This window comes from Pleurodeles waltl, chromosome 5, assembly GCF_031143425.1.
Source record: "Pleurodeles waltl isolate 20211129_DDA chromosome 5, aPleWal1.hap1.20221129, whole genome shotgun sequence".
NCBI classification, from domain to species: Eukaryota; Metazoa; Chordata; class Amphibia; order Caudata; family Salamandridae; genus Pleurodeles; species Pleurodeles waltl.
Window position 1 is genome coordinate 1040973937 of NC_090444.1, and position 14204 is coordinate 1040988140.

The 14204-nt window shown below is 42.4% G+C and overlaps 1 protein-coding gene across 3 annotated transcripts in view; it reads left to right on the forward strand.

The window, feature by feature from the left end:
- SHPRH (SNF2 histone linker PHD RING helicase) overlaps positions 1–14204 on the forward strand; it is a 746219-nt gene that overhangs the window by 171108 nt on the left and 560907 nt on the right. For all 3 annotated transcript variants that reach the window (XM_069235239.1, XM_069235238.1, XM_069235240.1), the window contains exon 6: positions 6953–7103. In XM_069235239.1, coding sequence (XP_069091340.1) covers positions 6953–7103 — 151 coding nt within the window. The remainder of the gene's footprint in view (positions 1–6952; positions 7104–14204) is intronic.

A 14204-nucleotide genomic window follows, 5' to 3' on the forward strand; every position in this document is an offset into this window, starting at 1 on the left:
CCGCGCCTCAGGCAACGGCATTCCTCACATTCTTCTCTCACACGCGGCAGGCACAGCGTGTGTTCAAGCTCCGTTCACGCTCGGCTTACTTTACGAGCGCCTGCCTCGGATCCTTTCCCTTCATTAAAGCGGCTACAGCGTGCTCAGCTATTCACGCTTGACTGCCGCTCTCATTTATTGATTTCTTCAGGAAATTCCTTCTGCCTCCACACGCTTCGTTGTTTCCAAGCGCGTTTTTTCTCTGGAGGTTAGTGGCAACTCCTCATACCCTCGACCAGCCCCCCCAAACCAATTAACCCTTCCCAATTATTTCCTTTAGTCTGAACAGGAATATTCCTGTTTTTCTCCTTCTTATTAAATTTAATTACCGTTTTTTCTCCAATATGTCAGAAGACGACCAAACCCAGTCCATAAAGGACAATTTAAAATCCTTTATTAAGAATTCAGTCCAACACGCTGTGTCAGTGTCTATGTTGGACGTTTCAAAAAATTTGGAAGCTTCTATTTCGAAGATGCTTCATGCACCCAAAGTTAACCCTCTTCTCAGAGGCAAGAAACGTGTGTCCTATTCTAAGGACAGTTTAAAAGGCGTTTCTCATAAATTTGGGCCTCCAACCCGAGAGGCGAAATCTTCGGGTCTCCCCTCCTCCCCCCTTAACATCTTTCATTTACAGGACACGGACAGTGATGGGGATGATGATGTCTTACAAGACACTGTAGATAATGATGATTATTTTGATGGGCCTCCGGAGAAAAGGCGAAAAATTTCTCCTCATGAGTACTCCCCTCACTTAGTGCCCGAGGACCTGGTTGACCCTGTTGGCGAACCCTTGTTCGACCCTACTTCCATCCATCATCCCAACTCCTCTGAATGGTTCCCCTCCGATCATGTTTCGGATTACGTCTCTTTCTATCTGCGACACCCCCTGGATAAATCATCCAGAAATAAATTGAAATCCGAATGTCCCAGACCTTCCCTTCCCTGTAAAGTTACAGATACCCCGGTCATTGACCCCAATATGCTCCTTTTCTTCACAAAATTTGGTAAAGACCCCAAGAAGGGAGTTGACCGAGCCTGGTCAAATTGCCAAGACAGACTCCTATACTTGGTGGGTCCCCTCACCAGGATTTTCGACCTTGCTGAGGATGCCAAGTTGGAGGGCTCACAAGTGGATCCCGACACCCTCTCCAACTGGGCTCAACGGGCAATCTGTATGTTGGGCAACGCCAACTCCTACATTTCCCATGAACGTCGTAAAAGCCTCCTCCTCAGGATTGATCCAAAACTCAGCACTCTTGCTTCCAAGGAGGAAGGCCTTAATGCTGATGGTCTTCTCTTTGGAGACTCTTTCATAAAAGAGATGGGCAAGTACGTCTCTACTTTTAATTCTCTGGACAAAGCTCATTATTCAATGAAGAGAATATTTTCCAATCGGGTTTTTGGAAGAGCCGGCAAAGGAAGGAGCCGTTTTGCCGGCCGCTTCTCGGCAAGAGGTCAATCCCTCAACAGAGGCTCCTACACCCAGTCAAACCAGCTTGAAGTGTATCAAGGATACAAACCCCAATTCTACTCCTGCAGATTCCGCGGCGGCCGCAACAGGGGTTCCAGAACTAAAGGAGAACAGCTTGCAGGTAAGAACTTTCAGTTCTGGCCTTCCTCCAGTAGGAGGCAGACTAGCTTTGTGTTTAAACGCTTGGTTGTCAATAACTTCCGATCCTTGGGTAATCCAGACCGTCCAAGGTTACTGCATAGAACTTTACCAGATTCCTTTTCAACCCTTTCTTCCTCGCCCTCTTCGGTTTTCTCACGATCAATCTCGCCTCATTCAGGTCGAGATACAGGAATTACTGTCAAAGCAAGCGATCGAAGAAGTACCCTTCGACGCTTCGGGGTTTCTCAGCAATATCTTTTTGGTTCAAAAGAAAAACCAAAAACATCGCCCGGTCATAAATTTGAAAGGGTTCAACAACTTTGTAGTGTATCACCACTTCAAGATGGAAACTATTCTCCATCTCAGGGATATCCTTCTTCACAACGACTGGTTAGTTCGCATAGATCTCCAGGACGCATACCTCTCAGTACCGGTGCACCCTTCATTCAGGAAATTCCTCCAGTTTCGGTGGGAACATACTTTCTTTCGTTTCAAAACTCTTCCCTTCGGACTTTCTTCTGCCCCTTGGTGCTTCACCAAGGTACTCAAACCAGTGGTTGCCTTTCTCAGGGCTCAAGGGATACGTCATATCGTCTATCTCGATGACTTCCTATTGATGGCTCAAGACAAGTCTACCTTGACAGTCCATCTAAAAATTTGTCAGGACCTCCTTTCTGTGTTGGGGTTCCTTATAAACTTCCAAAAGTCAGCTCTGGTTCCTTCTCAAACACTCGAGTTCCTGGGATTCCTCGTCAACACCGCCGAGTCGATTCTCCAGCTTCCCCAAGACAAAGTTTCTTTGATAAAGAAAGAAATTCGTCATGCCCTGTCTCTTCCTTGTACTTCCCTCAGGGCACTGGCTCGTCTTGTAGGACTCCTTTCCTCTTCCATCCAGGCCATATTTCCGGGCCCTCTTCATTACAGAGCCCTTCAGAGGCTCAAGATGCGACACCTTCAACGGGGTCTCTCATATTCGGATCAGGTGGTTCTCGACGCGGACTCCAGGGAAGAACTCACATGGTGGATCAGTCATTTAGACGCCTGGAACGGGAGAACGATTTTCTCTGCCGCCCCAGATCTTGTCTTAGAGTCAGATGCAAGTCTCACAGGATGGGGCGCAAGATGTGGTCCACACTCGACTGGCGGACCATGGTCCATTCAGGAGTCGTCAATGCACATAAACTGTTTAGAGATGCTTGCAGGTTCCTTTGCCATCCAGTCCTTTACCAAAGACAGAGTAAAATGTTCCATTCTTCTCAGAATGGACAATCTATCGGCAGTAACTTACATAAACCGCCTGGGCGGGACTCGGTCCAAACCTTTAGCTCTCTTGGCCAAAAGTCTTTTTTTTTTTTTGATAAAGAAATTTTTATTGGCCAAAAGTCTTTGGGGAATTTTGTCTTCACAAAAATATTTCAGTCAGAGCGGAATATCTCCCAGGCAATCTCAATGTGGTGGCCGATTGGTTCTCGAGGCACTCCCACGACTCAAGCGACTGGCGACTTCACCCTTCTATATTCAAGCATCTTTCTTCTATCTTCGGTACAATGTCCATAGACCTCTTTGCCTCAAGACTCAACTCCCATCTTCCCAAATTCTTCAGCTGGAGACCAGATCCCTTAGCTTAAGCTTCCGACGCCTTTCTCCAAACGTGGCCTCCTTCCCTGCTGTATGCCTTCCCCCCCTTCCTCTTTATTGCTCGGGTCCTAGCACATGTCCGCTGCCAGGGCTCCTCCCTAGTGTTAATCACCCCATTCTGGCAGTCTCAACCCTGGTTTCCGACCCTTTTAGAACTCTCGTCAGATCTTCCAGTTCTGATCTCCCCATTCCCAGACCTTCTTCGGAATCCCCAGGGACATCCTCACAACCTCATAATACAAGGTTCCCTATCCCTCATAGCTTGGAGAGTTTCGGGGCTTCCTGGAGAACCCCAGGAATTTCGCAGCAGGCTGTCCAGTTCATCCAACAATCTTGGGCTCCGGGTACCTCAAAGGTCTATCGAGCGGCTTGGTCAGTATGGTGCAGCTGGTGTATGGATAGGGATTCCAATCCCATTTCAGCTGATGTTACCTTAATTGTAAATTTTCTAGCTTCCTTAGTCTCTCAGGGCAAGGCGTATCGTACCGTCAATACTTATAGATCAGCAATTTCTTCAGAACACGTCCGGGTGGATGGTAGACCAGTGGGAGAGCATCCCTTAGTTTGCCGTCTATTAAAAGGAATACGTTTTTCCAAACCTCCAACCCCCAAATATAAGTCTATGTGGGATGTGAATTCCGTCCTCCGTCTTCTTCTTTCTTGGCCCGATAATTCGGAACTTTCGTTAAAATTTTTGTCTGCTAAAATCACTATGCTCCTCTGTTTGGTCTCTATCAAACGAGTTTCGGATGTTAAAGCTCTGGACGTTTCCTCCTTTCATTTTTCCGCCTCTGGTGTGTGTTTCAATGTGGCTAGGCGTACTAAGACCAATTTGTCTTCCGTGCTTTATCCCTTTTTTCCCTCCCAACCTAAGTTGTGTGTGGCTAATTGTTTAAAAACGTACGTTTCACGAACTGCAGATCTCAGGACGACCACTTCTTCCCAGTTGCTGATTTCCTATCAAAAGCCCCACAAACCTGTCTCATCTCCTACTTTAGCCCGTTGGCTCAAGTGGCTGATGAATTTGGCTGATGTCCCTATTGACATTTATGGTGCCCATTCCGTTAGAGGAGCTACGGCTTCTAAGGCCTTTTTTGCTGGGGCTAGTTTCCAGGACATCCTTAGATCTGCAGATTGGTCTAACGTCAATACGTTTAGAACGTTCTATTGTAAACCGGTTGACCATCCTATGCAAAATGTTGTTTCCTTGCTTTGAACAAGCATAATATGAGCCTCCTGTCTTGTAACAAAATTTAGATTTTCCTAGCCTTGGTGTCAGAAAGGCTAGATTTTATTAAAGACAAGGAGGCGAGTATTATCCCGCCTCTTCTAACCCTCCCTGTTCTTTTATTCTAGTTGCCTCAACCGCAACCAATAGCAACGCTACCATCTAACCAGCTTCCTTCAACTCTGTCTTCTGGACCTTCTCCTCAACCAACGGGATCTTCAGGGAGTTTTCCCTTCCTCAAGGCCTTCTGTTTAGACGTCCTTTCTGCATTTTTGACTCTTTATGGTCTACTACTGTTTTTCTCGCATCGTTCTATTGACTGACTTTCGCAAGAAAAGAGGGCTTGTTGCTCTCAGTCAAGATAGTTATTATGGGGCTCGTTGTGTGATTGGTGGAACCCATTGTGACGCAGTTTAGTAGTTTTTTCCCAGGGATTCTGGGATTTGTAGTTTCTTGGCTGCTGTTTAAAATAAAGCATGAAAAGAATAGCATAATACTCGCCTCCTTGTCTTTAATAAAATCTAGCCTTTCTGACACCAAGGCTAGGAAAATCTCAATTTTACCCCCTCCTTTCTGCATCTGATGTTTAGGCATGGCATCTTGTTTGTAACTGTATTGGAAATAGCAATAGCAAACAAGTCTAAGTCCTGCAGATTTTGTTTAAGGATATATTTCTAAGCCATTTACTTTGAAGAACAGTAAAAGTGGTGTACTTAGACACACTCAGGTTCATAGGCAACATTTCCAACTGTAAGTTTTGAATTACTGAATGTATGTATAACCCTTTAAACCAGTGATTCTAAACCTTTGGTCCTGGTACTCCTGGGGGTCCATGAAGCCTACTCAGGGGGTGGCGCAACTTCATAGAAAATTTAACAAGTAATAACAGATTAATGAAATGTATATAAATAAGGGAACAAAATGTATATTTTAAAAACGTTCTATAAATGTGTTGGAATTTGAAATTTGAGGCTCCAGGTTTCCCATTAAAATTACAATTTTGATTTTTTAAAATATTTGTTAGTGCATTTAAAAAGATAATTCAATATTTGTTTATTTGTTTGATGAATGGTTATGTCTGTGTTCTTAGGTATTGTTTTATGGTTCAAATCATTGAAAATGCTTATACTGGGGTCCCCGGCTTCCATTAATGATTCTGTGGGGTTCCTGGATTCCAGTAATGATTTGGTGGGGATCCTGGGTTTCAATAATGATTATGTGGAAGTCCACAGAAACAAAAGGTTAAGAACCACTGCTTTAAACTATAAAAAAATCCCTGAAGGCATGCCAGCAGTAGAACAGTGCAGTTTACAGTCTATTCCTCTAGTAAATTTATAATAGTTAATTGTTTGGTGGTGGTAATCAATCTAAATAAAACAACCTGCTGTGGTTAATGGCTTAAACATGTTTTTGTGATCACATTGTTTTTTCACAATGTCATACAGATTAAATGACAAGTGAAGGAGGCACACATAGCATGCATACTACTCCTGTAATTACACTTCTGCTAGCAGCCGCCATCAAATTGAGATAGTATGGTCCCTCTTTTGATTGCTGTTCCTTGAAGAATATGCTCCACTGTCCTGTTTTTCTCATTGCCTTATTTTATACCTTTTATCTTAACACCCTTATTTAGTCTAATTTTCTTAGGCCTTGCCTACCTGATAGTGCAAGCTGTCTCTTTGCGTAAAGATCTCCTACCACCCGTGCCCTCCAAGTTCTGTCCATCCACTTCCATTGGTGGAATGCTTTCCCTCATATGCATGCTTTTTTATGCTGCTTTCTGTCCATGCGCTCTTTGCCCCCCCACAAATCTGTGCTAAAAACACAGTTGCGCCTCTTTTTAAATTTTTATTTATTTATTGATCTTACTCAGTAAATAAAAAAAAAAGTGCTCATGTCATTTTGCAGGTTGGCACGGTTGTGTTGTGCAAATACCTTCAAAATGACGCCTCTTCTATGTCATAGCACATTTTTGTCTCTCTTCAGTATTGCTGCACAGCATCCAGGATGCTGTAAACATAGGTAAAAATCATTGGCAAAGTCAATAGGCCTTAAAGGTGATATCCGTTGGCCTTGCCAGTGCTTGTTCTGTTGTGCACACTCTATAGCATAATGCACTTTATACTAATTGCTTCTGTTCTTTCTTGACCTTCCCTCGCCATGCTCCTATTTTACATCTGATGAAAATATTCATACAAGAGCACATTGTTTGATTGTCACAACATAATTGAAATGATTTGACAATTCGGCACAATAGGAGTAATGGTTGGTCTTGTCTTACCTTTGGCTTCTGCTGTTTCAGGAGCATGTACTAAGAGGCCTAGAATTCTTGACTGTAGTTCTGTATTTTTTCGGCTCAGATTTTAGCAACACCCATTTTGTAGTCTGTTGGTTTATTGCATTAAGTCTGTCATTATGGGGTTTGTTTTAGCATTATCCGTGAGCGTCCAATTGCTGGACCAGATTGGCCTGGAGGAATCCTCGCTGACGAGATGGGTCTTGGAAAAACAGTAGAGGTGCTTGCTCTTATCCTGTCCCACCCTCGGAACCATGTTGAACGGGATATATTGACATTACCTGAAGTAAGGAAACTATGGACGCAATTAGATATTGTTAGAATGTATTGAGTTGTCACTTTGCTCCAGTGTTCTCTTTTTTTACTTTCTTTTCGGATGCTGCTCTTTTCTTTCCTTTTGTGTGCATCATTTTGTATGGAAAACAGGGGTTTGTTTCACAGAAGTATGTGACACTTAAGCCTAGGCCATGCCACAGTTGCAGGAAAAGCCCATACAGGCAACTGAATTAAGAGGTATGGTAACCTCTGCGAGTTTTACATGTATTTACTCAAAAAACAAAGGTTAAATTGACATTATACTTAGGGGTTATAATAATACAAAAAGTAATGTTTAAAAGCCAAAAGAATACAACCGTTCACCAGTTATACTTTTCTGATCGAATTATAACATGTGGCCCCCCCAACATACACTGTTTATGACCTTACATTTTACATCACTGATGACATGTTAAATGACTGCATTGATGTCATCAGCTACTGCTTCTCATACAAAAACCATGTTTACTGGAGACCAGTCTTGTTCAGTATGGTAAACATTATATGGTACACACTTTATTTACCAGTTTTAAGTGCAAACAGTACTTAATCTAAACAAGATAGAGGCTTGAGCGCAAGTGGTGTGAGTTGCAGATGTATGTTTTAAAAAGATTGTGCTTTAATTAAAAGACCTGTAACCAGAAATATGTGAAAAAAACTAAAGTCCTTACAATAAATTATTCACATATGGATTTCTGTTTACCTGCTCATGTTAAATAGTTGTCATGTAGTGCAATAGACAAGTTTTGTCTAAACTGGAGCTTTAAAAATTGCACATATTTATTTCCAAACGTTCAGTGACAAAACTGAACCATTATACATAGTTATAGGCAGTTCAAGTCGCAGTGTGATTCCAAGCATTGTTAAAATGGTGCACGCCATTCTTCTCATTCCAGGAATATGTTTTGGCTACTTAAACATAATTTGGATGGTTCTTGATAGGGCCCGCTACCGCATGCCTTATGACTGGCTAATGTATAGAAGTGAAACCGTTCTCTTAAAACTGTATCTGATGAGCTATTAACCGTGCACATCTCCTTAAAGTAAATAATAACCAAACACTGGTTTTGAACAGTATTCAAGATTTAATAAGGTGTCTACAGAGCCATTATAATACTTACCACCTCGATGCCAGTGACCAAAGATCTGCTTAATATGGTGATTTCAAAAGTATGCTTTATATTTTGCTTGCTCTGCTTGTTGAGAAACAATACGCTCATTAATACTACAAATGTTATGGAAAAGTGGGACTACATGTATTTTGCTGAATACCTTTCAGTATGAAAAGCTTGTAGCTGTGATATCTGCTGGAGGATGTCATCAGTGATGTCATTCGAGATTTCATCAGTGATGCCATCAATTATATTAGTTTTCATGTCTTGAGTGATGTAATATGTGAGGTCACAAGCCATGCATGGCAAGGGTGCAAGTTATAGTCGGCTCAGTAAACTATAGCTGGTGAATTTCAGTGTTATTGTTTTTTAGTGTTAAAACTTTATTAACATTTTTAAGCATTGTTTGTTATTTCAACACTCAACTATATAATCACTTTAATCTTTGTGTTTTTCAGAGAATTTCTGTGGTTTGTTTAATGTAAGCTAAGATTTTATTACCATGACCTGTAATGTCATGTAAACCCTTGGTATTTCAGTGAATTTCTGTGTTTTAAAAAAAATCATATTCTTTCATCTCCTCTGCTGAGCACAGCTTTTATTTGTGCGCAGCAAAGAGGTTGGAAGCAGGGGCTGGCCTCTGTCCAGGCCGTGTGCCTAACCCCCAACGGTATACCATTACCCTGCTGCATTCAGCTTTTGACCTCATGCAAACTGGGGTTGGCCACAGGGCCTGTCTTTGGCCATGCTCTGCACCCAACCCCCCATGTTCTCCAATCCCCCTCACCCCACATTTTACCTCTTATTTATTTTTCTCCTTTTTTTTTTCCGGTTCTCCGGCTGGACTGCTGGACAAGCTTCACCTCCACAGCACTGCAGGACATGGGAGGCTTCTCTGAAAGAAGCTTGCAAAGTCCAGCGGTACCATGCGGGTGAAGCTATTTCTTTTTTTTTTTTGGCCCCTCACGGGGTCACTTTGTGCCATCAATCCCCACAAGTGGCAGGTGTTATTGTATCCATACTGTGCCCGCTTATACTTTTTTTTTTTTTTAGCTAACTCCGGAGATGGTGACCGAGTACCTGTGTTCTGTAAAAGCAGCTGCAACATTTTTCTCTGAGTTGCGGCCAGCCAATCAGATTGCCTAGTACTGTGGGACCGGTACAAGTTCTCTAGTACTGAAAAACCAGCCAGATTCCTATTACTCCACAGAGCGAGGAAGAGGCATTTACTTGGGATGAGAAGATGCACCACATACAGACAAACAGACTCAAGATAGATGCTGCATGTAAACATATTGCAGTGGGAGCATGAACATAGTTAACATAGCCAACTCTGAAGACCTCTTCTGATTATAAAAAAATATAATTGAGAGGAGGTGGAGCATCTAGTAAAGTATCTTCTGAGCCTTACTACAAACGCTGCAAGGAATTATTTGAGAAAGAAAAGTCCTTTATAGTGTGAACATCCACTTTTGCATTAAGTGTTGCAGGCAAAGTCTCAAGGGAAATTAATACAAGGGTCATCCTCAGAAGGTCCTATGTGTCCTGAGGTTCAGCAACACACCATAAACATCTTGTTTGATGGTGAACACTTGTTTGTTCCACAGGTAGACACTGTGATGGAGAAAATAAAAACAGCAAAAGCCATGGGTGTACTTAAGATAAAAAGTGGCAAAAGCCATTTTTGGCACCAAAAGGACAAGAAGGTGTGAAAGGTGCAGGAACACTACAGTCTTCCAGCTTTTAGCAGCATCAGCTCTTTCTGGATAAATAAACCTAAAAGTTAGCTAGAAAAGGAGCCTTTTGAAGCAACAGCAGAGGAAAGGGGAAAGGCAGGCTCAAAAAGGCACTTCCACCTCCAAGCTGTGATTTACTGACCATCACACAACTCTTGGGGGAAGAATAAGGTTAATACTTCAACAGTGGGAGGAAATAACCTGAGACAAGTGGGTCCTATCCATCGACCGGCAAAGAAAATTCATGGAGATTCACACTACGCTATCACCATCCCACTTTGTAATCACAAAATCATTCATGAACACCGTAGATTGCCGCAAGAGCAGGTTCCAAGCACTTCTGAGCAAAGGCACTATTGAACCTGTGTCTTTACACCGATGTGGTCAAAAGTATGCTTCACTTACTTCCTCAGTCCGAAAGAATATGGCATCTTAATGTCTATCCTTAATCTCAGATCACTAATCTGTTACATATTGCGTGAGCACTTCAAGATGACTACCCTGAAAACACTATTCCAATGCTCTTCACAGAAGATCACGTGGTGGCCCTCAATCTCAAAGATGCCTCCTTTATTATCCCATTCATCAGACAAATCATCGCTACATCAGGTTCACGTTATTTGGACAACACTGCCAGTTCAAATTCCTACCCTTGGGGTACAACACCCTGAAGGGCCTTTAATAAGTGTTGCCTAGTGGTAGATGAGCCAACAAATTAACAGAGAGCTGAAGCAGAGTCAAGGCAAGGGTAAGCTATGAGTATAAGAGAGTGTACATGAACCGAACCTTTAGAATATTTTGTATGTAAATCATGCAATAAAGGTGTCTTCCATATTCAAAATAATGTTTTTGCGTGCAGAAGGGTTTCACTTTAGTGCAACAGATTATTTGAAAAGTAATTATTCAAAACTTAGTTTTTAAACATGAACTGGTAACCATTTCTGCCCCCATCCTGGTGATAATACTGTTAGCTAACTGAGGCAAATCAGTTGCCATTTGTACCCTGCATGTGGCCTGTATTCTTAATATAGATCGAACAACATTATAGACTGTTAAAGCAAATATGAGAGTTTTTTTTTTTGTTCAGCTCACATTCTAAACTCCTGTGTTTGAAGGTGCATTGATATTCAATAATGAGCAAAAGATGCTCGATAAAATAAAGAACTTGCCTGGAACACACAATTTGGTCAGGTTTAAGAGGTGAGATTGAACCCAGATTTTCCAGTTCCATGCTGTGCAATGCAGGCACTAAATGGGTATCTCTTTCTGACAACAGATGTTATTGCTTTGTCATTAATTCTTGAAGGAGTAGATCAGAACGTGGTGACAGCCAGAATCTACATTTTATTTTGGACTGATTTGCATTGTGTGAACCTCGTCCAAGAATATCAGATTTCTAAATTTTCATAAAAGAAAGTTTCAGTTCTATTAAGGACACGGAGGCGAGGATTATGCTTTCTTTCTTCGCTTTAATAAAATAGCCATGTCAGAACATTAATAACTACAGCTCCCATGAACATCAGGGATAGAGTTCATTAAAGCAAACAACCAATTAGTATTCCCCTAGTTCATTATAGGTTCTCGCCAGCAAACACTCTTCCTCTTTCTTCCAACAACAAGCAACCGGAAAGTAACCGCTATTTTTGTTTGTCCAGACCATGTCCTATGAAAAAAAGGGAAAGCTGTAAGAATGAACCATCCTTAAGAACCTTAAACACCATGTGAATTGAAATGCAATGACAAGAGTTATACAGAGATAACCAGGATGAATAACATTACTGACTCATAACGTAAGAAATATGCTTTTAAACCTGTTACTTACATGGGGAACGGAACATCGTTTCAGCAGGGGGCATAGTCGATCCACGACCCCAGGCAGGATAATCCACACCTCTGTGTCCTTAATAGAATTTAAACTTTCTGTTAACGAAATGTAGGACATTTTTAGGTCGAGCGTAGAGTTTGACGTGTTGTATACTATAGCCTTAGAACCCGCCGTAGCGGGCTCTACCGGCTATTAAAGGCCTGCTCCCCACGTTAAATGCCCGAGCCGAAGGCGAGTACATTTAACAAGGGAGAGGGCCTTTAATAGCCGGTAGAGCCCGCTACGGCGGGTTCTAAGGCTATTAGAACATTCTGCCACACAGGGCAGAATGTTCTATTAAAAAAAAAAAATGTTCACGGAGCCCGAGGGGATTAAAATCCCCTCGGGCTCCGTGAGGCTTTGTTCACAGCTGTTGCTGTGCACAAAGCGAACATTGGAATGTTGCCGCTGCGGGCTTTTACCGGCCAGTAAAAGCCCGCAGCACTCCATTGTTTTCAATGGAGCCCCCAGCATTCCAATGTTCTAATTAATAAGTATACTTTATATTGTGGGGTCCAGCGATTTCATTTGTTGGTTCCAGTGTCATTTAAAAATCCTTGCTTGCTAGTGGTCAGTTCTGCCTCTTTGTCCTGCCTTTTTCTCTTTTGGGAGCAGAACAAAGTACTGTATAATTACGCTATGTCCTGTTTATCTCTTCTGTCGGGGACTTTTTCTTTCAGTTTCGGCCTGTTTGTCTTACACTGTAGGTGTATAATCAGCCCCTCCTCCCCACCTTCTCCCTCTGCAAACATAAATCAACAGCAGTGGGGGGCTTTTCCAAGACCAGCTCACTCTCTCTTCCTCTTTTTTTTAAAAACAGGATTCTGTTTGTTGTGCCTAGTTTATAAACGTCACTATAAACCACGAATTCCGTCTTTATATGAGTTGTGCAAGTTTTATTTTCTTTAAGATGGCTTCCCGTAAATGTTTTTCCGCCAGAGCATCTGACCTCTAATAAAAGCTGCCTAATGACCTCTGCAGCTGCTGGCCCCACACATTACCACCGATAGCTGCTCCCTTTCACCCAACCAGGACATTTGTAATTTAACCGCTGGCAGCTACTCAGCTCTGAATTGCTGCCAGCAACCGGATCAGATGACACCTCTGCGGCCTCCGAATCTGATCTATTGGTGCGTATGTGTGTGCATTGGGAAAACATGCTTACTGTGCATTAAGGCGCTATGGTCAGACCCGATGCGGCCAACCTCTTTCACAACCTGCTCCTGCATGGGTGACTTAAACATACATGTCGGCTGAACCCCCACCCCACCATGGCATCCGCTTTTTCTGGTTTTTTGTTTAGTGGTTCCCCCTATGCCTGTTGGCAATTGCTTCCTTACGAGCCTCAGAAGGACGAGAGGAGGGAGTGGAAGTCTGGTGCAAGGGAGGGGCGAGCTGGGGTCTTTCCGCCTCCGGAGGACTGCCACATGGTAATCGCCAGTGTTTATTAGCCTGTATAGGCACCGCATCTGATGGGGAGGGACGTGAGTGTTTGTATTTGAAACTACATCCTGTAAAACCCTTCTCTTGATTATCACGTTACATTTACAATGTAACATATAGAAACACAACATGGGTGATGGAGTACCCTTGTGTAGTAACAAGAAAAAAGTTGCCTCTCGCTGTGTATTTTTTCTGTTTGCTCCCAGAAGCCATTCATAATTCCCCTCCGTTTCAAGAGATCAAAGAAATCGCAAACACAGGTCGATATTCGCGTTTCATGCAGGGCACGGGAAATGTCCTCCTTACAACTCACTGAAAGAGAATTCATCATTTCGGCAGGTTCCTAACGTGCAAGTTTATGAAATGTTGTAAATACAGATCTCCCAACTACCGGTGCGTACAAATGTTTAAGCACGTTCCAGCTCTATAATAAAAATGCAAATTAAATTAAACACTTTCACAGTCTTCTTTCTGTTTACTGTTGCGAATTTGCTGCAGCATTCGCGGCATTTCGATAGAAGGTACAAGCAAAATTATAGAACATTCGCCGTATACATTAAACACGCCCACAGCCACCATAGTAAATCGGACATACAAGGCATTCTGTGGCGAACGCAGCACACATGACAAACTGCTCTTAGGCGTTGCACAGGTGATCTCAGTTTTTCCGCTTATAGATGTTTGATTTTTGTAATGTGCTCCAATTTATTTTTAAAAAAGGTGAGTTAGCCCCACTACAGTGTGTCAGTGAATTTATTTGTCTTTTGTTCTGTGCAAGAAACCGAATTGAGACTGCCTTGTGTAAGTTTGGTTGTGCTTTTGAACAAAGATACGTAATTGGTGTCCTTACAAACAACATATAAATCGCTTTATTAAAACGCTACAGCTAAATACAAACGTTGTTTAAATGATAAAAA